Genomic DNA, 22,386 nt, shown 5'->3' with positions numbered 1-22,386 from the left:
GAGCTATGTTGCTGAGAATTTTTCATGCAGGACTTTGACCTAGTCTGATCTTCTAGTTTGGTCAGGGGAGTTCCCTAATGTCTTGGTGCCAATTATCCAGGAAAAGACAGGTCTCACTTTGGGATGAAGATGCTTTGAAATGCCTAATTTTGTATTCCAAAACTGCTGAAGAGGGATGTCTCCCCCTAGAATCATGAGTCCTCAGCATCAATCTCAAAGGCATGGCAGGATATAGGACAATCAGAATGCATGTTCTGAGGGAATGAGGCAGTCACTGTGGAAGAGGGTATACACAACTTAGATTAGAATGCAAATCTCAAAGTTCCCATAATCTATTAATTTGAAGGCTTCATTCTTATATCTGTGTGTGCGTTAAATGGGTTCTCCTATATTTTGGCATAAAACTACATTTCAGATTAAGCGGTTTGGCTTTTCCCATCTTCAATGGTCTAGTTAATGAAATTATAAAATCCAAAAATAAAAAAGTAACTTTTACAAAAGTTCTCAGCATAGAATTTTGCCGTCTATGTTAGTGTAAGGTCATGTCTTCACTTGCCACGCCAGAGATCAACCTTCTGGTGTTCAATTTAGCGGGCCTAGTTAAGACCTGCCAAATCAAATGCTGAGGGCGACACTGGTTGGCGTTGCTGCTCTTGGCAGTCAGGAGAGGTAAGGGAAATCGATAGGGGTGTTTTCTCCCACTGGACTCCCTCTGTGACAATTGTGCCACAATTGAGGTAATCTGACTCCAGCTATGTACGGTATATACTCGAGTATAACCCGAGTTTTTCAGCACATTTTTTGTGCTGAAAAATGCCCCCCTCGGCTTATACTCGAGTCAGCCTCCTGCTCGCGGGCGGGCTCAGCGCGTCTCTGCCGCCGGCCGGGTCTAGCCGCGTGAGCCCGGAGCTCCGGCCCCGGTAACCGAGGCGGTCGGGGCGGGGGGCGCTGCCGGGAGCGGGCTGGGCTCCATGTGTCGGGGGCCGTCGCTGCACGGGGCGCTCGGAGCCTCTGCCGGCCGCTTGGGTTGCGGGTGCGCCCGCAGGTGCTGCTCGGAGCCAGCGGCCTAGCCCCGGGGCCGCTGGCAGGGAGGCTCGGGGAGCAGCCGAGAGGGGCTCTGGCCTGGGAAAGGTCTGGGCGGGGGCTGAGCTGGTTGGGCCGAGTGTCCGAGCGTCTGTTCCCGTGTGTGACTGGTGCTGGCGCTGGGCGCTTTCTTGCAGGCGGCCCTTCAGGGGCTCATTGGATTGGCGGAAGGACTTTGAGCGGGAGTTACGGTATTTTTGATACCATATTGTTTTTGTTGACCCCCTTTTCCACTTACAGAGCTAGGTTATTGTTTTTCTTTGAAATAAATATTCATGTAATTTTATTGGTATCTATCTTCATTTTTTACGTTTACCAGTAGCTGCCTCATTTCCTACCCTCGGCTTATACTCGAGTCAATATTTTTTCCCAGTTCTTTGTGGTAAAATTAGGTGCCTCGGCTTATATTCGGGTCGACTTATACTCGAGTATATACGGTATTTTACCTTCTGGGTCAAGTGTAGACCTGGCCTAAGTCTTGCTTTTGGAAGACACAAAAATACAGCATTGGCAGCAACAATATGGGTGAGCAGACTGCCTTCTGTCCTGTCATGCAAAAGTACCACTGTGACACCAGCCTAATGGAACATGGCGTGTATCTCTGCCAAAGCAGGAATGATCAGCTGAATGTAATAACTGACCCACAGTCCAGCTAACTTAGGTTACCATCATAAGCGAGAGCTAGCTGGAAAGAGCTACCATGCAAATGGCACTCCTGCTAGGAGACCTGTCAAGAGCGAACGGTTACATAAGATGTTTTAGAGCAGTGGCTCTCAAGCAGGGTGCTGGGACAACTTTTATAGTGGAGGTGCTGAATCAAACTGCAAACTCTGTGCATTATGGAAACCACTTCATGTCAGGGGTGCCCCTTCCACCCTGCACCCCTAGTTCAGGCACCTAAGTTTTCAATCAGGGATACACCTACTCCTGAAGGTCTGCAGAGGTTTTCCAAGGGGTACCTCAAACCTGGAAATCCCGGACGACCCATCATCTCCAGCATTGGCACACTCACCAAAGGATTATCTGGCTATATCGACTCCCTCCTCAGACTCTATGCTACCAACACTCCTAGCTACCTCCGGGATAACACTGACTTCCTGAGGAAACTCCAAAACATCAAGGCTGTGTCTACACTGCACCCCTTTTCCGGAAAAGGGATGCAGATTAGACACTTTGGAATAGGCAAATCCACGGGGGATTTAAATATCCCCCACGGCTGTTTTATGTATTTATTTTTGCTTAATAACTCTTGAGGTCCTTTGGGGGGGGGGGCTCAACAACTTTGGTCTCCCCCACCCCCCTTTTTTCCCCTCAACAGATTTTTTTCGTGTGTGTGTGTGTGTGTTTGTTTGTTTGTTTTTTGGTTAAACCATCTGGCAACCCCTAGGCAGCCTTGCCCATAGAGGAGCTGCTGAAGTGGAGCTCGCATATTTGCAATCCAGCCGATTTACTGGAGGGTGCTACAGTGAAGCTGAGAGCGCGTGGGGCTGTGACACTGGTGTATTTGCATGTCTGACTTTGCAAGCCAGGGGCGTTTAGGCGAGGGGGCCAAGCAAGGGCCCCCCCTTGCAGGGGCAGGGCGGCCCGGGGAGGCTGAGAGCCCAGTTTGGAAGGTTGGCTTGCCCGGGAGAGCACCCCGGCTGCGAAATGCACGGGCCGACCCTGCCTCCAGGAAGCTCCGGGCGAACGCAAGGTGCGGCCCGCAGTGCAGGGAAAGGGGGCGGGATGCAGCCCCCAGAGAGCGGCCTCCCCCGTCGCGCGGCGGCGGCATTGTTACGTCTGTGCGGGCGGGGCTCCCGTTGCTATAGGGGCTGCGGGCTAAAGCGTCCCTGGCGCCGGCCGGCTCTCGCGCCAGCGGCCCCCGCCAGGTGAGTCCCGCGGCTCGCGCGACCCCCCCCCTCCCCGCACGTCACGAGGAAGGGAGAGCGCGCGCTGGAGCTCCACCTCCGTGCACGGGAGGGGCAGGGCGTTGTAAGGGGCGCGCTGCCCCGCTGCCGTGCTCCGCCCCAGAGCTGGCTGCATGGCGGCGGCGGCGGGAGCGCGCGCGCGTGCGTCTTGCCCGTAGCAATGCAGCCGCTGCGTTGCCAGTTCTGGTGGTTTTCTGAAGGACCCTTCCCTGGAGGGCGAGCCGGGGGGAGATGCGTGCCAGCCCATCCCTGCCTGCATTGCCCCTTGCCTGTGCCCATCCAGGGCAGAAGACCAGATCCAGGGAGCCCTTGGCACCTACTCTCCCCCTGTGGCGCCCAGAGACCCGGGCCTGCCCACAGGCTCAGTTGCCCCGGGGGCTGGCGATTCAAAGGGGTCTGGGGCTCACAGCCACTGTGGCCGCTTCAAACCCCCGCCAGGGTGCCTGGGCTCTTAGGACTGCCTGGAGGGGAGGGCATCGTGCTGTGGGGTCCGGGCAGCGTGGAGGGTTGGCAGGAGGCCAGCTGCAATCTGGGCTGTGCTGAGGGCTGGCGGGTTGCCCTGCCCCACTCTTTCTGCACAAGGCCCCACCCAGCGGGGAACGTAACTTTTAATTTCTTACAGGTACTATCCTATTGCAACCCAGGTCCCCACCAGCTCCTTCAATAGCTCCCCGCACCAAGGCCAGGGGCAGCCCGTGAGCATAGGCCGACTCGGCAGTCGCCTAGGGTGCCCGATGACGATGTCATGGCCATTGACGGCCGTGCAGGCGGGGGCGCCGATCGCGCCTTCCGCCTGGGGCGCCAGCTGCCGCAGCCGGTCTCACGCCGCCACTGACCAGGGCGCACCTGCTTATTTTCACCTCTGGCCCCTCCTCTTCTGGGGACACAGAGCTGCCCCCCACCTTGTCCGGGGGCCTGAGGAGGCTGTTCTGTGCTCCCCTGCAAACACCCCAGTCCTGCAGTAGCTCTGCAAAGGCAGGCAGTTATGCTGGTGTGGCACCCCTCTGCCTTTTATAGAGGACCCTCTGTGAGCGGCTCAGAGTAGGAATTGGAAATTTGGCCATTACACATTAGAAACAGACACAGAAGCTGACTTTTAATTTTCTAGATGGGTGCATGGGTCAGATGTGAAGTGCCCACATTGTCCATCACTCTCTGTTATATAGTATATTTTGGTCCAAACGAACATTTTTGGAAAAGTTACATATGACTTAAAAGTGAAAGATTTAAAAGGGTAGGGGGTTATCTAACTGAGCCTTAACTCTAGCCTCAAGTGTGGAGGGTACTTAATGTATTGGTATAAGTGTTCATGAGACTTTATTGCTCAGCTCCCATTAAACATGGGTCAAATTTAGTCATGCAGTTGACGTCCCCTGTATATATTTGTGTAAAGCAATAAACACATAGGATACTGTTATTATATTAAGTTATTTTATGTCCTATTGTAAGGGTCATGCTTTGATACACACTGTCAATATGTATCACTAATTCGTATTTTTTAAATAAGCATTTTAAAATTTCTAAGTGATAACATTGTTTAATGATTTTTGTCAACTTGAAATTTAGGTTTTGGAAAAGGCGTTTCAGTTATTGCACATGTTCCTGAGTTTCTCGGCCAATTTTTGTGGCTTTACGTCTTTCAGGGCTGGGGGGTTTTCTTATTTATTTATTTATTAATTAAAGTATTTCATTGTTGATGATGGTGGTGGGTTGTTTCCTATGCAAACAATGGCAAAGAGCCAACTACCGTATAAAATCAATCATAAGCCAAATATGTGTGTAACAAATGACGTAGTAAAGAGTGGGGGTCGGCTCATGAGCAGATCATTGCGTTTTACCTTTTTTTTTCTTTTTAAACTTGGGAAGATTGGCAAACTTCAGTTCTTAGCCCAGCAGGGCAAACTGCTGGCACATCAGGATATTTTATATACCTGGAGCGTCTGCAGGCACAGAGCCCCTTAGCTCTCAGTGGCTGCTGTTTGCCATTCTGGGTCCATGGGAGCTGCGGAAAGTGGTGGCCAGCACATCCCTTGGCCCGTGTTGCTTCCTGTAGCTCCCATTGGGAGCTGAGAGGCTCCATGCCTGCATGCATTCCAGGTAAACAATACATCCCAAAGTGCCAGCAGCTTACACTGACAAGCTGGGATCAGAAGTTTACAAATTGCCAATATAGAATCATTTTATGAACGGATCATTGCAATTTAATACAATTTTTTTAACTTGGGGGGGTAGGTTTATGAACGAATGGGCTCATGATTGAGTATGTATGTATACAAAGTACTCTCATGGGCACGCAGTAAACAAACAGGAAAACAATTTTCTCTTTTCTCAAATCTTAAGGCCTTGCTCTTGCAAAGATTTACTGTAATCATTGAGAATACGTTGGTGAGTAAAGCAAAGTACATATAGAAGTGTTTTCAGGATTGTGCCTTAGGGATTACTGGAGTGGTAACAATATCAGGAAAAAAAGCTGGACAGTGGTGTGATATTTTAATGGTTTAGAATGGCCTTTGAGAAATGCAGGGGGGGGGGATTTTCAAAGTCATTCAGGTGCAATTTTGCCCTCAGCTTCCATGAAAAGTCAGTAAATGAGAGTTGGACAGCTAACTCGAACTTGTGCCCTTGAAGAGTTTCCCCTTGTGCATCAAGCTAGTTTGGCAAATTTGATGAAAAAAGAGGAATCTGCTTAAAGGATGGGCCTATTAATTGGTGAAGTGGAGAAATAAATTAAACCATGGGTTTTGCTTCTCAGCCTAGTCCATCACAACACTACGATGGAATCTGGGAAGATTAGCTAGAATCTCCCTCCGGGTTTATCAGATTAGAGAGATGGAAGTGTTAGAGGTTGGCATTTAGGCTTATTGGCATAGCAATGTGTGATGTTTGCTAGATTGGACCTGACTCAAGGCTGTGCTATTATGATCAGTTCTTCCTCCCAGCAAAGAATAATATGTCCCATAAAAGCCGATTAAAACTATCTAATGAGTCTGTTCCTAATATTGCTTACCACAGACTAGCAAGATGTTAAATGATTTTTTTTTAAATCAACACCAATGTAGATGCAAATTGCACTGAATTTTAGCTGGTGTTGGTAACCACTTATATTTTAACACTTCCTGACACTTCCCATTTTCTTATCCTGTTTTCAGATGTTTGTATCTTTGACAAATTATAACTGGGCTGGAATGTTCCATGCTGAGTGTTAGTCTGAGATGGAATTATTTAGAAAAGTTTCAGCAAAAATGGATCAGTGATTTCCAAGAATGAGTTTAGTGAAAGATTTAAAAACGAGTGGTCCTGTAGCACCTTAAACACTAACAAAAATATATAGTAGTATGAGCTTTCCTGGGCACAACCCACCTCTTTAGATGAGTGGAGCAAGAAGTGGGTTGTGCCCACAAAAGCTCATGATACTATATATTTGTTATTCTCTAAGGCGGGGGTGGGCAAACGGGCCTCAGCAGGCCAGATGCAGCCTGCCAAATGGGTTGACCCAGCCTGCGGCTGCCCTGCTGCTCCCCCGCTGCTCCCCCGCCTGCAGGCAATTGAGATCTGGGGATGGGGGAATGCACAAAGTTCCCCCCTCCCCACCAGGGGTGCGTGGCACCAGAGGGAATCGTGTGCCCCTGGTGGGAGGAGCAGGCAACTTTGCACACTTCTCCTGCCCTCAGGCCAATCAGGGCCTGGGGGCAGAAGAGCGCGGAAAGTCTCTACCTGCCCTGGCAAGAAGGAACCACGTGCCCCTGGCAGGGTGGGTTGGGGAGTGAGAGACTTTGCGTGCTTCCCCACCCCAGACCCTACGGAGGCAGCACGGGATGTTTCCTCACACTGCCAGGGTTCTAGGCGCTGGGCACCCCTGACAGGACGAGGGGCAGAAAGACTTCACGCACTCCCCCACCCTCAGGCCAATCAGGGTTTGTGGGTAGGAGTGCAATTGAAGTCTCTTGGCCCCACCTGTTCCCTCTGAGGCCCCACCTCTTTCAGGGCAGCCCGCAACCAGTTTGGAAATCCCCTGACCAGAGCTTCCCCAGCTTTGCCTGCCTCTTCCCAGCCCTGCTCTAAGTCTGGACTCCTCTAGCTTCCCTGGCAGCTAGGTCCCTCCTCCTCCATAGCTGGAGTGAGTCTGTGTCTCCACCCCTCCAGCAGCCTTTATTTATATACCCCTAGCTGGGCCCTAATTGGTGATCTCTACCTCAGCTGCTGGCTCTACCACTCCAGCCCTTCCACCAGGCTGGGTATTAACCCTTAAAGGGCCACTGTGGTGCAGATGCCCGTCAGAGGGAATCTTACTGCCTCACCTCATAGATGTGTGGAGAAAATTAATGTTAGTGAAGCACTCCCAGTGATGAGCCCATGAGGGAATTAATAATCCTGTATTCAGAGTAGGGCTTGAATAGCATGCAGTAAATAAGTCCTAGACTCAGACATTGAACACTGAGGCTACGTCTACACTGCAAGCTTCTTGTGCAAGAACTGCTTTGCGCAAGAGTTCTTGTGCAAAAGGTCTTGCACAAGAGCGTGTCCACACTGCCATGTGCTTTTGCGCAAGAGATGTGCTTTTGTGCAAGAGCGTCTATGGCAGTGTGGATGCTCTCTTGCGCAAGAAACCCCTGTTGCCCATCCACACAGCCTTCTTGCGCAAGAGCTCTTGCACAAGAGGGCTTATTCCTCGTGGGGAGAGGAATAACTATTGCGGAAGAAGCCCTCTGTTCCAATGCTTTACTGTAAATTTACTTGTGCAAGAATGCGTGTGCAGTGTAGCTGCTCTGCAAGTTTTGCATGTAGTGTAACCGTAGCCTAAGGGTTAAACGAGATACTGAATAGCTGCTCATTCATGTGTACTTAATGAGGCAGAGCTCCTGCGGAATAAATAGCTTTAATAAGCAGCAGGTTTAAAACACACAAAAGGAAGTATTTCTTCCCACTAGCACACAGTCAGGCTGTGTCTAGACTGGCCAGTTTTTACAGAAAATCGGCCACTTTTCCGGAAAAACTTGCCAGCTGTCTACACTGGCCGCTTGAATTCCCACAAAAGCACTGACTTCACACTGTAAGAAATCAGTGCTTTTTGCGGAAATACTATGCTGCTCCCGTTTGGGCAAAAGTCCCTTTTGCACAAAACTTTTGTGCAAAAGGGCCAGTGTAGACAGCTGAGATTTGTTTTCCGCAAAAAAGCCCCGATCGCGAAAATAGCGATCGGGGCTTTTTTGCGGAAAAGTGCGTCTAGATTGGCCACAGACACTTTTCCGCAAAAAAGTGCTTTTGCGGAAAAGCGGCCGTGTCAATCTAGACACTCTGTTCTGAAAATGCTTTTAACGGAAAACTTTTCCGTTAAAAGCATTTCCGGAAAATCATGCCAGTCTAGACGTAGCCTCAGCCTGTGGAACTCTGCCAGAAGATATCATGAAGGGCAAGACTATAACAGAGATGAAAAAAGAGCTAGATGAGTTCATGGAGGATAGGTCCATCAGTGGCTTTCAGGCCAGAGTGGTGTGCCTAGCCTCTGTTGGAAACTGGGAATGGACAACAGGGGTTGGATCATTTGATGATTACCTGTTTTGCTCGTTCCTTCTGGGGCACCAGGCATTGGCCACTGTCAGAATACAGGATACTTTGGCTGTTCTAAGATTAAATATAAATACATAATTATAATTCCAGAAATGATAGGCTGGTATCCATTGGAGGCCTTTTGGCAAGTTTACATTACAAACCACAAACACTTGGGTAACTGCCACCAGGTGGATTTGAACCTGGGACTTCAGAAGCTTAATACAGGCACCTCTACATCTTGAGCTATAAGGCCAACTGATTGTCAGCTCCTGCTGTAGTGGTCTATTGTTCTTATCTGTTGCTGTGGTCTAGGGGATGGGCATGGGACAGTGAACCACACAAGGTGCGTGGATTACATTTGCACATTTTTTTCTGAGCTAATGCAATACTCAAAGCAAGGAGCTGCTGCTGTTGCTGGATTCAAGTATAGCGGGATGTAAGAACTGGGCAAGACTTTTTCAACAAAACGTGGCTTTCCAGTACATACCAAAGTTTACATGGAGTTTTCAAAAATTCCCACAGCAAGGGATTGTTAGTTTTCAAGCCATGCTAGTGATTGGGCAGTGTACAAACATTCTCCACCCAAGTGGCAATTCTTCTCATTCCACAGGCCATGGAGCTGGAGTGGGAGTCATCCAGCCCCAGGGCCTAATCTCTTTTTGGCTGGGCCAAACAGAAGAGATGCATCACCTCACATGCCAGGTCACAATGCAATGGATGGCTACCTGAGCCACTGCAACCTGATACACTGAGTTACAGTGCCACTCCTGTTTGGGCCAGACCATGATAAAGGAGCAGCTGGGCTAAACCCGAGCAGCACTGTGACCCCACATGCTAGGTCACAACATCCCTTGCTCAGGTATTTGAGGGGCGTGGGAGTAGGGATTATGGGCTGGGGGCGCAGCAGCCTGAGGATGGGGTCAGGGGAGCCCCTCCTGCAACCCTCCTGCTATTTTAGTTCTGTTGCTTTGCCTAACAGTGGCTGTACACAGCGGTGTCAGATTGCATTCAGTGACTTGATACTGAACGCAAATAGCAACTTCAATGAGACGGTTGCATCCATCTCTTGCAGGCCTGGTAGCCAAGCTAAGCAAGAGAATTAACAGAGGGCTAGACCGTGGAACTATGCTAACGTATACAAGCTGAGGACCTAGTCAGGTGCCTTCCTTGCCACACAGGTAGAGTGACTACCAGAATTTCAGAGAAGTAAAAGAACAAGTGTGTAAACAATTTCAGGCCAACCCACGTATTTAAAGAAGTGGGAGTCCACACTGGCACATGCCTGGGAGTGAGGCAGGAGGCTCTCCTCATGAGGGACAGTCACTCTAGCCACATAATGGTCTTTGTCTTCCTGGAACTCAGCCCTCCAGCTTATCACTTATCACCCCACTCTTCCACCTCACTCACCACAGGGGGACAAACCCCCCACAAAAAGAAGTCCATCAAATAATTTCAAGACTGTCTCAGGCCTCTGCCCCCTGAACCGTAGACCCTATGGTCCTTGCCTCAGAGCAGCTCAACTCTACCCTGCCATACTCCAGGTTTCCCCAAGCTTTGTTCCTCAGTTGAATGCTTCCCTGGGCACCAGGTGAGGCCTTTTTCGGTCAGGTCTCCCTGCCAGAGTTTGCTCCAAACCAATGACCTCTCTGCTTTGTTCCTGGCTCTGTGTAAAAATTCTCTGCGCAGGAGAGGAGTCCAGGGTCTCCTCTTTACACCTACTTTCCTTTCTGTTGCTAAGAGAGGCATTTCAGCATTCACTCCCTGCAGCCCTCTTCTACTCTGCATGGTAACTACCTGCATCTTCCCCCAGCTGGGCATTGTTTTTAATTGGGCTTGGTCCACACTCTCCAGCTGCAACCAGGGGCCTAATTGAGTTCTTCTGCTCCAATTAACTCTACCAGAGCCTGTGCGGAGTTCACAAAGGGACATCACCCATCCCTGTAGGGTACAAAATCATGCTTTGCTGGCAAACTCCAGTTCTGCTCTGGCACCAATGCTATCCCTTAGTGCCCATTATTTATTTTTTCTAATGAGCATTTTCTCACTTTCTCCCATACTGCCTCTCATTCATGGGAGGCATTTACTGTGAAGATCTACATCATCACTACACATCCTCACTCCTTAAAATTCACTCTGGCTATGTCTACACTATGGAGTTTTTCCGGGATACCAGAGGTATCCCGGAAAAACTCCGCCATGTCCTGGGAATGCATCTGCTCTTCTGCTTTTTTTTTTTTTGGCAGAAGAGCAGACGCACTCTTTCGGAAGCCCTGACTTCCTCCTTCCACGAGGAAGAAGGGCTCTTCTGAAAGAGTAGGTTTTTCCAAAATTTGGCCCAGTGTAGACGGGCCAAATTTCAGAAAAGCCTCTTCTGAAAATTTGCATACCTTTTGCTGATAAATCAGTGTAGTCTAGACATAGCCTCGGGCTGTGTCTACACTGGTGTGATCTGGTGCAAAAGCGGCCGCTCTTGCGCAAAAACGTGCTGCCTGTCTACACTGGCTGCGCGTTCTTGCGCAAGTAAACTGACATTCTAATGTGTAAAATCAGGACTTACTGTGCGAGAACTCTGACGCTCCCACTCAGGAAGAAGCCCTCTTGCACAAGAGCTCTTCCAGAAGAATTTCTTGTGCAAGAAAGCCCTATGGCTAAAATGCCCATCAGAGTTTTCTTGCTCAAGAGAGCATCTACACTGGCATGGATGCTCTTGTGCAAAACCACATCTCTTGTGCAAAAGCACATGCCAGTGTAGACGCTCTCTTCTGGAAGAGATTTTGCAGAAGAACTCTTCCACAAAAGAGTTTTTGCGTGAGAATGCACCACTGTAGACGTAGCCTCTGTGTCTCACAAAACACTCAACAAGGGCTAGGCAGTTTGCACAATGTCTTTGTCCGCTGGATATTACACCAGTCAAAATTAGGGTTACCAGATGGTTTCAAAAAAAATACCGGACACACTTGATCTCAGATTGGTGAGGGGCAGGACAACGGACCAGAATGGAGGGTAGTGAGGCTGGCCGGGAGGGAGTCTGGGGGAGTGGGGCTGGCTGGGGAAAATGGGGGGGAACCACCCGGTAGGGAGTGGGACTGGCTGGGAGGGGATCAAGGGGAGTGGGTCTGGCCGGGGGAGATCAGGGAGGGGAGAGGAAAACCGGGCAGCGGGAAGCAGGGCTGGCCAGGAGGGGGTTGGGGGATGTGGGGCTGGCTGGGAGGGAACAGGCCAGCGAGGAGTGTGGCTGGCCCGGGCGCACGCAGATCCTGGGGTGCTGCCTATCCCGTGCACGGTCCTGGTGAAAATAATCAGCACAGCAGCATTGCGCAAGAGGGTTTTTCTTGCGCAAGAAGGGGCAGTGTAGACACTCCTTCTGGTGCAAGAGCCTCTTCCTCAAAATGGCGGCTCATTAGAGATGCAAATGAGGCTCAGCGATATTCCACACTTAGCCTCATTTGCATATTTCTGGCGCAACAACCCGCCAGTGTAGACATAGCCTAGGTGTGTGGGTTACACATGCATAGATCCTAGCGCAATGGGCCTTAATCCCTGAGTGAGGCCTTTTGGTATTTGTATCCTCCTGTGTGACTGGTGGTGTAATAGTCCCAAGGGAATCCCCACTCTCTCCAGGTGAAGTGTGTGTTGGGGAAATCGCTAGTGCCTCCCCCAGGAGCCTCACAGCATGGGGTGCTGAATCTCCCCTTGCCTGTGTGAAGTGGCAAGGGAGGGGAAGTGTGCAAGTCCCAGTAGGTGTGGGGGTGGGGAGAGGAAATCCCCAATCTCTGTAGCTGTGAGGGGAGGAGGAGGGGAGAGGAACCTGCAGAGCCCCGTGTCGGGGAGGTGGGGGTGTATCCCCCCCCCCCCCTAGAATAGTTACGGCCGCTATGACCTAGTCCAATATCAGAGTCCCCTCTGCTTGGGTAAATACAGCCTGAGAGGCCTAGTCCAATATCAGAGTCCCCTCTACTAGGGTAAATACGGCCGTCAGGGCCTAGCCCAAATACTAGAGTTCTTGTCTCCAAAATACCTCCCTCAGGAGACCTATCACAGGAATCAACGGGTGTGCAATTCAACCCTTGCGCAGATGACCTAACAGAGGATCCACACACCACTTCTACAAAACAGGGCTCCATTGGTATTCAGTGGGGCAGAGTTCAGTTGCTGACCCTCTGCACAGGAGGAGCTAGATGGGTCCATCAGTGCTATTAGCCAGGATGGGTAGGAATAGTGTCCCTACCCTCTGTTTGTCTGGAAATGGGTAACAGGAGAAGGATCACATGAGGATTACCTGTTGTGTTCCCTCTCTCTGGAGCATCTTGTATTGGCCGCTGTCAGCAGACAGGATATTTGCTAGATGGACCTTTGGGCTGACCCACTACGGCTGTTCTTATGTTATGTTCCATGTTAGCTCCGAACTGCATTAAATCCAGCTTTTAATTTCCACTTTAAACAAAACCTCTTCATACCAAATTAAACACTTGATAATCAGAAATGGTTTGTAAAGGAATTATTTTCAAAGTGCTAAGTGTGCTTACCGTATTTTCTGGCGTATAAGGTGACTGGGCGTATAAAACGACCCCCTAATTTTCCAGTTAAAACATAGGTTTTGGCCTATACTCGCCGTATAAGACTACCCCCCCCTTCTGAGGCAACACCATTTAAAAACACCAGCCCGCTGGATGTGCCCTAATACAGTACTGTAGCTTTGGCTACATACAGAACATCCCTGTGCTGATACTGTCTGTACCGCGCTGAGCCAATCCCGGCAAGCGGTGTATTCTATTAATGCATACAAAGCCTGCTCGGATTGGCAAAGGTTGTAATAGCCCGCCTCTCTGACTCAGCCAATCCGAGCAGGCTTTGTATGTATTACTAGATAACACCGCTTGCCGTGATTGGCTCAGCGCGGTACATACAGTATCAGCACAGGGACGTTCTGTATGTAGCCGAAGCTACAGTATGTTTATACCCGGCGTATAAGACGACCCCCGATTTTTGGGGGATGTTTTTTAGTATAAAAAGTAGTCTTATACGCCAGAAAATACGGTACTGTCTGTGTGTCTGTACCTAGATGTGTATATAATATGAACATATGCACATATAAAATCAAGAATAATGAGGTTGCTCAGTCACCTCTGAAGTCAAAAGGAAAAACTTTGTCACATGTTATTTGGATCAATCCCATAAATGACTTCTTCTGTGTTTACATGGTTATTTATTTTGTCCAGAAAGCGCTCCTTTTGAAGAAGACTAACTTCAGTTGGTCAAGGATGTCTTTGACGGACAAAAGACTTGAAAACTTGCAGATCTACAAAGTTCTCCAATGTGTTCGCCAGAAGGACAAGCGGCAGATAGAGAAACTGACCAAGCTTGGATTCCCAGAACTCATTAATTTCACCGAGCCGGTCAACGGAGACAGCGCCCTGCATTTGGCATGCATCGCAAATGACATTAATATGTGCAGCTTCCTGCTGGAGCAAGGAGCTCACCCTGACGTCCAAGACCGAATGGGGTGCACTCCTGCCATGAAAGCAGCTGACCTGGGCCATGAGTTAGCCTTGGATAAACTAGTAAAGGCCGAGGCAGACATGACCATAGTTGATAATGAAGGAAAAGGTAAAAGGAGTCCTGCTTAATCATATTTATAGAAAAAGTATCTTTGGAGCCAGACTCTACAAATTGCATCCGGCTGTCTCGCCACGTCTCACGTGCTAGCCATGTGTGTAATGTGCCCCTCCCTCTCTAATGGCTGGTCAGCATAGTGGGGAAGAGTCTTTTGCTCTAGGACTGGGTTTTTTTGCTCATGTAGCAAAGGCCTATGGCTTGCTACTCTAAACATCCCAGGGTTTAGTCCAAGATGCGGGTTTTCTACACATACCACCCAACAGAGCCTTTTTTTCGTAGGAGTTTTTGTGATGTTGAAAGTGAAGACATTTTGGCTGGATCAGGCATTTAGTTTGTGGCTTTTTCCGATACAGGTTGCATCTCTATAAACGGGAACACTCTGATCTGGCAATAGACCATGGATTTTCCAGGATCAGAGAGTCCTGGTGTGCTGCGGGGGGAGCCAGGAGCCCGGCTCTATGCAGGGGCGGGGAAGGCAGGGCCTGGCATGCAGCCCAACTGGGCTGCCCGGGGCAGTCTGGGAGTCCGGCATGTGGCTCAGCTGGGCTGTGGAGAGGGGAGGCAGGGGAAGGACTGCGGGGGGAGGATCAGAGGAAGGGATCAGAAAGCCCAGCGTGTGACCCATCTGGGCTGCCGGGGGAGTTGGGAAGCCCAGTGGAATGGCAGGGCAGGGGGTGGAGCTGGCACCAGGGGGTCCAGAAATGACCTACCCAGGCCTGGCAAAATCCCTCGTCTGGGAGCAATTAAGTCCTGACAGTGCCAGGGCTCCTCCACTAACTGTGAGACTCCTCTGCCATGCCCCAGAGCAGCATTCGCTGGACCTCTTCCCATACTGTGTCCCATATCTTCTGGGGGAGGGGTTGCACCGAGTCTTGGGCCTTCTTACCGGGCTCTGTTGCTATATGGTGATAAATCAGAGTCCTCTGTCCTGGTTGATTGGTCAGGACTTGTGAAAATGTGTGTAACAGGCGCTGTAGTTCGGTATGTTGGACTGGTGTCAGCTCCCGACCCAGCTGTAGGGTTAGTGTCCCTACCTCCCCAGGGTCCCAGCTCAGACTCGGGGGTTACCGGGTTAATCATTAACCCCTCCTGCTCCCTCCAAGCCTTCTAGAGGTTGACGTGATAAATTCTGGTATTTTTTCATTTCCCCGGCATCCTTATCTCATAGTCAACCTCTCCCACCAGCAGACCACCTCAAAGGGCCCCTGCCATTTGGCCAGCAGCTTGGAATCCTGTGCGGGTAGCAAAAGTAGGACCCTGTCTCCTGGTTCAAAAGTTCTTAAGCGTATCCCTCTGTTGTAGTACCTAGCCTGCTTTGCTTGTGCCATCAATAAGTTTTCCCTTGCAAACTCCCCCCGGTTATGCAACTTTTCCTGCAATTTAAGTATATACTGCACTGAACCTTGTACCCGGATCGCCTGTTCCTCCCAGGCTTCCTTAACAATATCTAATATACCCCGGGGCTACCACCCGTATAAAAGCTCAAATGACAAGAACCCGGTAGATATCTGAGGTACCTCATGGACTGCGAAGAGTAAGGCGGGCAAAGTCCTGTGCCACTCCTTAGGATCTTCCTCCACGAACTTCTTTAACATACTTTTTAATGTCCAATTAAACCTTTCTACCAACCCGTCAGTCTGCGGGTGATAAACAGAGGTCCTTAATGCTTTAATCCGCAACAGCCGGCAAAGCTCCTCCATCAATTTTGAAGTCACATTAGTCTCTTGATCTGTTAAGATCTCACGGGGGATCCCCACCCATGAAAAGATCTTCACTAGTTCCATGGCAATAACAGGGGCGGTAGTATTCTGCAAGAGTATGGACTTGGGGTACCTTGTCATGTAGTCTATCAAGACCATGATGTACTGATACCCTGTTCGTGTCTTCTCGAGAGGGCTCACCAGGTCTAAGGTGACCCTCTCAAAGGGAACCTCAGTCACGGGTAACAGGACTAAAGGGGCTCTGGGTACTCCTCTTGGGCTAGCCTTCTGACACTCAGGGCATGAGTTATAGAAGTCCTTCACCGTCCGGTATATCCCCGGCCAATAAAACCTTTGTAGCAACTGCCACCCTAAGTGACCGGCCCATGGGTTCGCATGTGCTAGTTCTAGGAGTTGCCTGTGATATCTCCCTGGGACCAATAGCTGTTGGACCGTCCCGCTGCCCTCCACTCCTTCTGTGACCCTATACAAATGATTGCGGTGTACTTCAAAATGGAGACTCGTCATCATCCAGACGGCCGAGTCTCCCTGTCTGTCAATTTCCTTGGCGTTCTCCCAGGCATGACGTAGTAACGGGTCCTCCCTTTGCTCCTGGATGAAATCTCCATCCCAAAATTCAGGTCGGGCTGCCAGATCTGGGTCAATCAGCTGGTTGGGGTTTGCAGCCTGATCATGGGTTGTGGGGCTGGGGTTCAGGATACCTAGCTCCATTTCTTCCTTCCTTACTTCTTCCTCTAGCAAGGCCTCAGATCCCTTCCTTCGGACCTGACGCCCCCACTCTTCGACCACACGGTTAAACCCCGTCCAATCTTTCCCTAAGAGAGCGGGGTAGGCCAACGTTGGGGCGATGGTCACATAACACCATCCCTCCACTTGCCCATCTATAATTCGCACCCACGTTATAGGATACGGTTTCATGTCCCCATGCACACATGGCACGAAGACTGGCAGTCCTCTAGGTCCGCCTTCCTCTACCAAATCAGCCCTTACTATGGTCTGTCCACACCCGGAGTCTACTAGTGCCATTATAGACACGCCCTCTATTTTAATTGCTCTCAGAATTCTCCACCCCTCTTGCCCCCAGAGGATTTTTCTCCCATCAAAACTTGACCATATGTACAATCCATATAAGGACACTCTTTCTGAAAGTGCCCTTCCTGCCTGCATTGGAAACACACGCCCTTGGAAGGCCCGCCTTTCATCTGGGCTCGGTCCCTTTTGGCTGCCCGAAGGGCCTTTGCGGGTGCCGGTTCTTGCACAGGAGGTGACCACACTGGGGCTAAGTCGTCGTCCCTCACTTCTTCCCTGCGCTCACGTTCCCCTCCTCTCCCACACTATTTTCTTTCTGTCGGGTCGCTATGTCAGTTCCGGGCTTCAGTGGGAGAACATCCTGAGCCGGTTTCCCTATTACCTCAGCCAACTCCGCCATCATGTAGTCCTCCATCAGCGTGATTGCCTCGTTCACAGTAGAGGGGTGGTGTTGTCGTATCCACTGCTGTCCCCCACCGGGTAGCATGTGCAAGAATTGCTCCAAAATCACTGGATCTGCCAGTTGGGCCCCCGACGTCTGGTTCGGCTCCAGCCAACTCCACCCTGACTCTCTCAACTTTTGCGTGATGACTCGGGGCCTCGCCCCCTGGGGGTACCATTCCTGTCTGAACCTCTGGAGGTCAGTCTCTGGGGTTCAAACTCCGGTAGGCTAGTTGGGCTGGGTCGGTTAGGTATGGGGCTAGCAAGGTGGCCCAGTGTTCTTCTGGCCAGTGTGCCGCAGTGGCCACCCGCTCAAACGTTATAAAAAATGCCTCAGGGTCATCTGTTGGGCCAATTTTAGCCAGTTGTATTGGCAACTGCTGTACCGAGCCCTGGTCAGTCTCATGGCTCACCAGAGGCACATCCCAGCCTCGCGCCGGCGTCCCGTACTGTTGTACCCACCGCTCGTGTTGCGCTCAGTACTGCTCTGCCAGTTCCCACATGAGCTGCCTTTGCTGATGACAGCTACTGTATCAGCAAAGTCTGTTGTTGTTGCTGCTGCCTTTAGTTTTCTGTCAGCCATTCGAACATCTTGGCAGACTCCATCTCTCCTTCCAAAAGAAAACAAACTAGCAACGGGAGAGAAGAGAAAAAAAAACCCAGAAAGACAGAGAATCCTACTGCACTGAAGCTTATTCTCCCCGCTATTCCAGTCCTCCCTTCAGTCCAGGGATACCGGGACTCGTACCCACATTCTCCACCAGTTGTGAAGCTCCCTGCTCCCTTCCCTCTCAGTCACACTTGGGCCTCGTGGCTGCCTAGCCATCCTTTTATAGAGAGTTTTTCAAGGCTCCTGTGCCTTGCTGGTAGTCTATCAAAGTCACTGTTAGTGGCAGTCCTGTGAGATTCACCACCGCCTGTGGTGGATGGGGTAAGGAGTCCTGGACCCATCCTCTCTCACGGGTCCCAGCCCAGGGCCCTACGGACAGGGTCAGTTAGGGTCCTGTCAGGCTGGTGGGGCCTCCTACCGTAACACAGCAGCCTGCAGGCTACCAGAAGGAAAGCCCTGCCCTTGGCTACTTCCTACCCCCAAGTGCAGCTGGGGGGAGACCGTTCTCCTTCACAACTGCCTCTTCGTTCAGATGGCCAGCGTACCGCCGGCGACCGTCTTCCTCCCTCTCGTTCTCTCTCTCATTCCCTCTCTCTCTCCCCTGCTCCTGGTGCTCCTTCCCCTTGCTCCTCCAGCCTCCTCTCCTCTCATGGCCATACCTCTTTATATCTCCCGCCTGGCCTCCCATGCCGGCCCCTCCCGGTGACGTATGCTCCGTGCGCCCTTCGAGGCCCCCACCACCCTTCCCTTGCGTCCAGCCCAACGCGCCCTTAGCATGGCTCGGGCATGTGTCTCCCAGCCGTGACGCTGATCAGCTGTGCCATGGTGCCAGAACATGTGGCTCAAGTGGCGGGCCGCATACCATGCTCCCCATGAAGCCCGGGGATTGGAGAGGGCTGAGTGCGGGGCGAGTCCGCACCGCCACGGCGGGGTGAGTATACCCCGTCACAGCCGGACTAGGGAGGTCCAACCTGTATTAAGTTGTAGATGTGTCTAACTATTAAAGGTCAGGTTCTAATACACTCACTCACATTGAATATTGCTTTATTCTACACACTGGTCCCATTGAAATCCCAAATATTGTTTCATGTATTACTCTCTAAGCTCTTGACCCTATAATTGGATTCAAATGGACAGACCCTTATACCTGAGATATTAAAGCATTTCTGTATTGGTCTAAGGGGGCTGTCTTTGAATTAGGGGCTTTTGTGCTCTTTATTTCAGCCCTCTGTTTTGTTGCTTAACAGCTGTTCTGCTTTTTTGTTGCAGGCATTTTGTTTTACTGTATTTTACCCACGAAACGGCACTGCCGCTGCTTTCAGATTGCGTTAGAATACGGCGCGGATGTTAACAACTGTACTACTGATGGGAAGCCAGTATTCCTGCAAGCTTGTGAACAAGCCCATGAGATTAAAGAAACGTGTATGAAATTTTTGGAAAGAGGAGCAAACCCCAATGCAATAAACCCAGTAGGAATGTGTCTATAATTCAATATGTGTACATACTGTTGTAATGCTGTTGTAGAACCACGACAATAAATGACCATAAATCTTTAAATGTGAAATAATCCGGGCAATGCATAGGTTATTGCTAGCAATGGTGCCTCTCCTTCATCGTTCTTGTTTTATTTTGCTGCGGTCCCACACCCTGGATCACTTCTCTCCTGTTTTGGATTTTGGTAGGTTGTGATCCAATTATTTATATGCATAAAAACAGCCAGGCCAGCTCTCTTAATAGTGTGAATTGCTACATCCCTGTTGACGTCAGTGAAGCTGTGCCCACTGGCCAAGAGATCTGGTCTATTGTTTTAAATTCTATTCAATAAAATTAGAAGTATAATGTGGCCGACCCGGCAAAAAACCAAAGACAATGAGATATTCCAAGAAACTGTGCCCTTTACCCTCCTTTCCATTTGCACCTCTGTGCAACGGGCAGCTACAATCCAAGTCATTTATGTGTTTAAAAAAGCCAGACCGTTGCTCAGGGCACATTCAATGGTCCATACATCTCAGGTAACCACAAATCCAGGAGCATATTCTTCTCCTTCTAGTTAAAATTGCACAGTCCGAACATGCCTCGTGTGCCCACAAACATTGTCCCCCACCACACTTTTGTCTCTCAGGATGAGCATGAGAATAGATGGGCTTAGCTCCGTGCATTAAAGGTCAAGAGACAGAGGCTATTTCGGGCCAAGAAGGGGAATGATTTCCCAAGGACTTGAAATGATTGGGCTTGTACCTTGCTTTGCTTTTTTATGATTCATAGAGGAGGCCTACAGTTCTGATATCCCCTTGCAACACTGACTTGGATTATCTAACACGAAAACGAACATAAAACACGTCTGTTTAACTTGCAGGCTACAGGTCGGACTGCCTTAATGGAAGCGGCAAGAGAAGGCGTGATAGAGGTTGTGCGTGGCATTCTTGAGAGAGGAGGAGATGTTAACATATTCGACAATGAAAGACACAATGCTGCACATTTCGCTGCCAAAGGAGGCTTTTTTGAGGTATCTTTTTTTATGAGGACTGAAAGTTAACTTCAAAGCAACCGAGCCTGCTTGTTCCAAGCCAAGCAGAAAAATCAATATTCATGAATGCTTTCTATTAAACCATTCAGGGAATTTAGAAATTACAGGTTTTCTCTTTTAAATGTGCCACCGTTTCCTGTAAATACATGGATTTATAAATACATGTAGCTGCCTACATCTTATGCATATGGCTCCACCAGGGCAGAGGTATCTCATGAGGTTGTGTGTCATGGGTGCGTCTCATGATTGAGGTGTTTTTGTTATAATAGAGCACTTGGAATTAATGCTTGTAGATGCTCAATAATGAGGAAATGGCTTCTTTTCTTCCCTCTTGTCTCTCCATGTTCAGGACAGCTGTGGTATGGATTTCCCCCCTGAAATTTCAACAGATGTGGGGGAACTGATCAGCAGTAGCTTCCTCCCCGCAGCATCGTGCCCCAAAATATCTCTACCTTTCTGCTAGAGAGAATCCCAATGATAATGCCCATCCCCTTGGTATCCTGTTGTTTGGCTCTAGGTCGCTCCAGCTAGCTACCACCCTTAATTGCATCTTAAAACACAACAGCTTCAGATAGGTGGGTAGAACTGGGACTGAACATGGACACTCTGGATCTAAAAGCTCAAGTTCCCACTGCCTAAATTAAAGAACCACATAACTACTATGGCAACCTGATAAACTTTTATATGCAGACTGAGCAGTGGAGAACATCAGAGAGCCACACAGTGTGGCTATGGATTACACCGTATTTCAAGGAATGCTGTCAAACAATTACAGAAATTAATGTAATAAATCACAGTTTTAGTCTCACTGTGAAGAACAGAAAGCCAATTTAAATTTACTATGAATCTTGTTGGATGTTTTTCTACATTTTCAAATATATTGATTTCAATTACAGTGCAGAATACAACGTGTGGAGCACTCACTTTGTATTATTCTTTTTTATTACAAATGTTTGCACCGTAAAGATGATGAACAAGTCTACCAGTTGAAGCATGAAGGGGCATGTGAATATGTAACATATTTGGCACGTAAATACTTTGCAACATCAGCTACAACAGTGTCATGCAAACACTTGTTCCCACTTTCAGATGGCACTGTAAATTAGAAGCAGGCAGCATTATCTCCTGTAACTGTAAATAAACTTATTTTTCTGAGTGATTGGCTAAACTAAAAGTAGGCCTAAGTGGAATTATAGGATCTACAGTTTTACATTGTTTTGTTCTCAAGTTGAGTTATGTAAAAACTATACATTTGTAAGTTGCACTTACCCAATAAAGAGATTGCACTTCAGTACTTTGCATGAAATGGATTGAAATATACTGTTTCTTTTATCTTTTTTGTGTGCAAATATTTGTAATAAAAATAATATAAACTGAACACTGTACACTTGGTATTCTGTTTTGTAATTGAAATTAATATATTTGAAAATGTAGAAAAACATCCAAAAGATTTATAATACATTTAAATTGGTATTCTGATTATTGTGTAACAGTGCAATTAAAACTGCAACTGATTGCAATTAATTTTTAATCAAGTTAATCTGTTTTGAATTAATTGCTTGAGTTAATTGCAATTAGTTGACAGCCCTAATTTCAATTATTAATTAAAAAAACCCACAATTCCCAGTATCTTTAGTACAGGGTTTTTAATGGCATTGACTTTGCTCTTCTAGATCCTCAGGATAATCTCAGCTTATAATGGAGATGTGGGGCTTATTGCTATGAATGGGAACACGCCACTTCATTACGCTGCTGCTGGGGGTTTTGCGGATTGCTGCAAATTTATAGGGCAAAGAGGTAAACAAAAATGCATACTTACATAGATCATACAAATCTTTGCTGTCTTCTATGCTCAATACAGGATTTCACTTCTACATAAATGGAGGATTTGATTTTCCAGGA

The 22,386-nt window shown here is 48.9% G+C and overlaps 1 protein-coding gene across 4 annotated transcripts in view; it reads left to right on the top strand.

Annotated features, from left to right (window-relative positions):
• The first annotated feature begins 2,688 nt into the window (after window positions 1-2,688).
• Window positions 2,689-22,386, top strand: part of ANKEF1 (ankyrin repeat and EF-hand domain containing 1) — a 36,854-nt gene continuing 17,156 nt past the window's right edge. The window contains exons 1-5 of one of the 4 annotated variants that reach the window (XM_075925674.1): window positions 2,689-2,951; window positions 13,760-14,147; window positions 19,227-19,426; window positions 20,314-20,463; window positions 22,158-22,281. In XM_075925674.1, coding sequence (XP_075781789.1) covers window positions 13,802-14,147; window positions 19,227-19,426; window positions 20,314-20,463; window positions 22,158-22,281 — 820 coding nt within the window. In that variant the 5' untranslated portion in view covers window positions 2,689-2,951; window positions 13,760-13,801. The other 3 variants (XM_025177960.2, XM_006136024.4, XM_075925675.1) reach the window with 3 other exon arrangements.

Source organism: Pelodiscus sinensis, chromosome 3, assembly GCF_049634645.1.
Source record: "Pelodiscus sinensis isolate JC-2024 chromosome 3, ASM4963464v1, whole genome shotgun sequence".
Classification (NCBI taxonomy): domain Eukaryota; kingdom Metazoa; phylum Chordata; order Testudines; family Trionychidae; genus Pelodiscus; species Pelodiscus sinensis.
The sequence above is the reverse complement of the archived record's forward strand: the minus strand, read 5'-3'. Positions and strand labels throughout refer to the sequence as shown.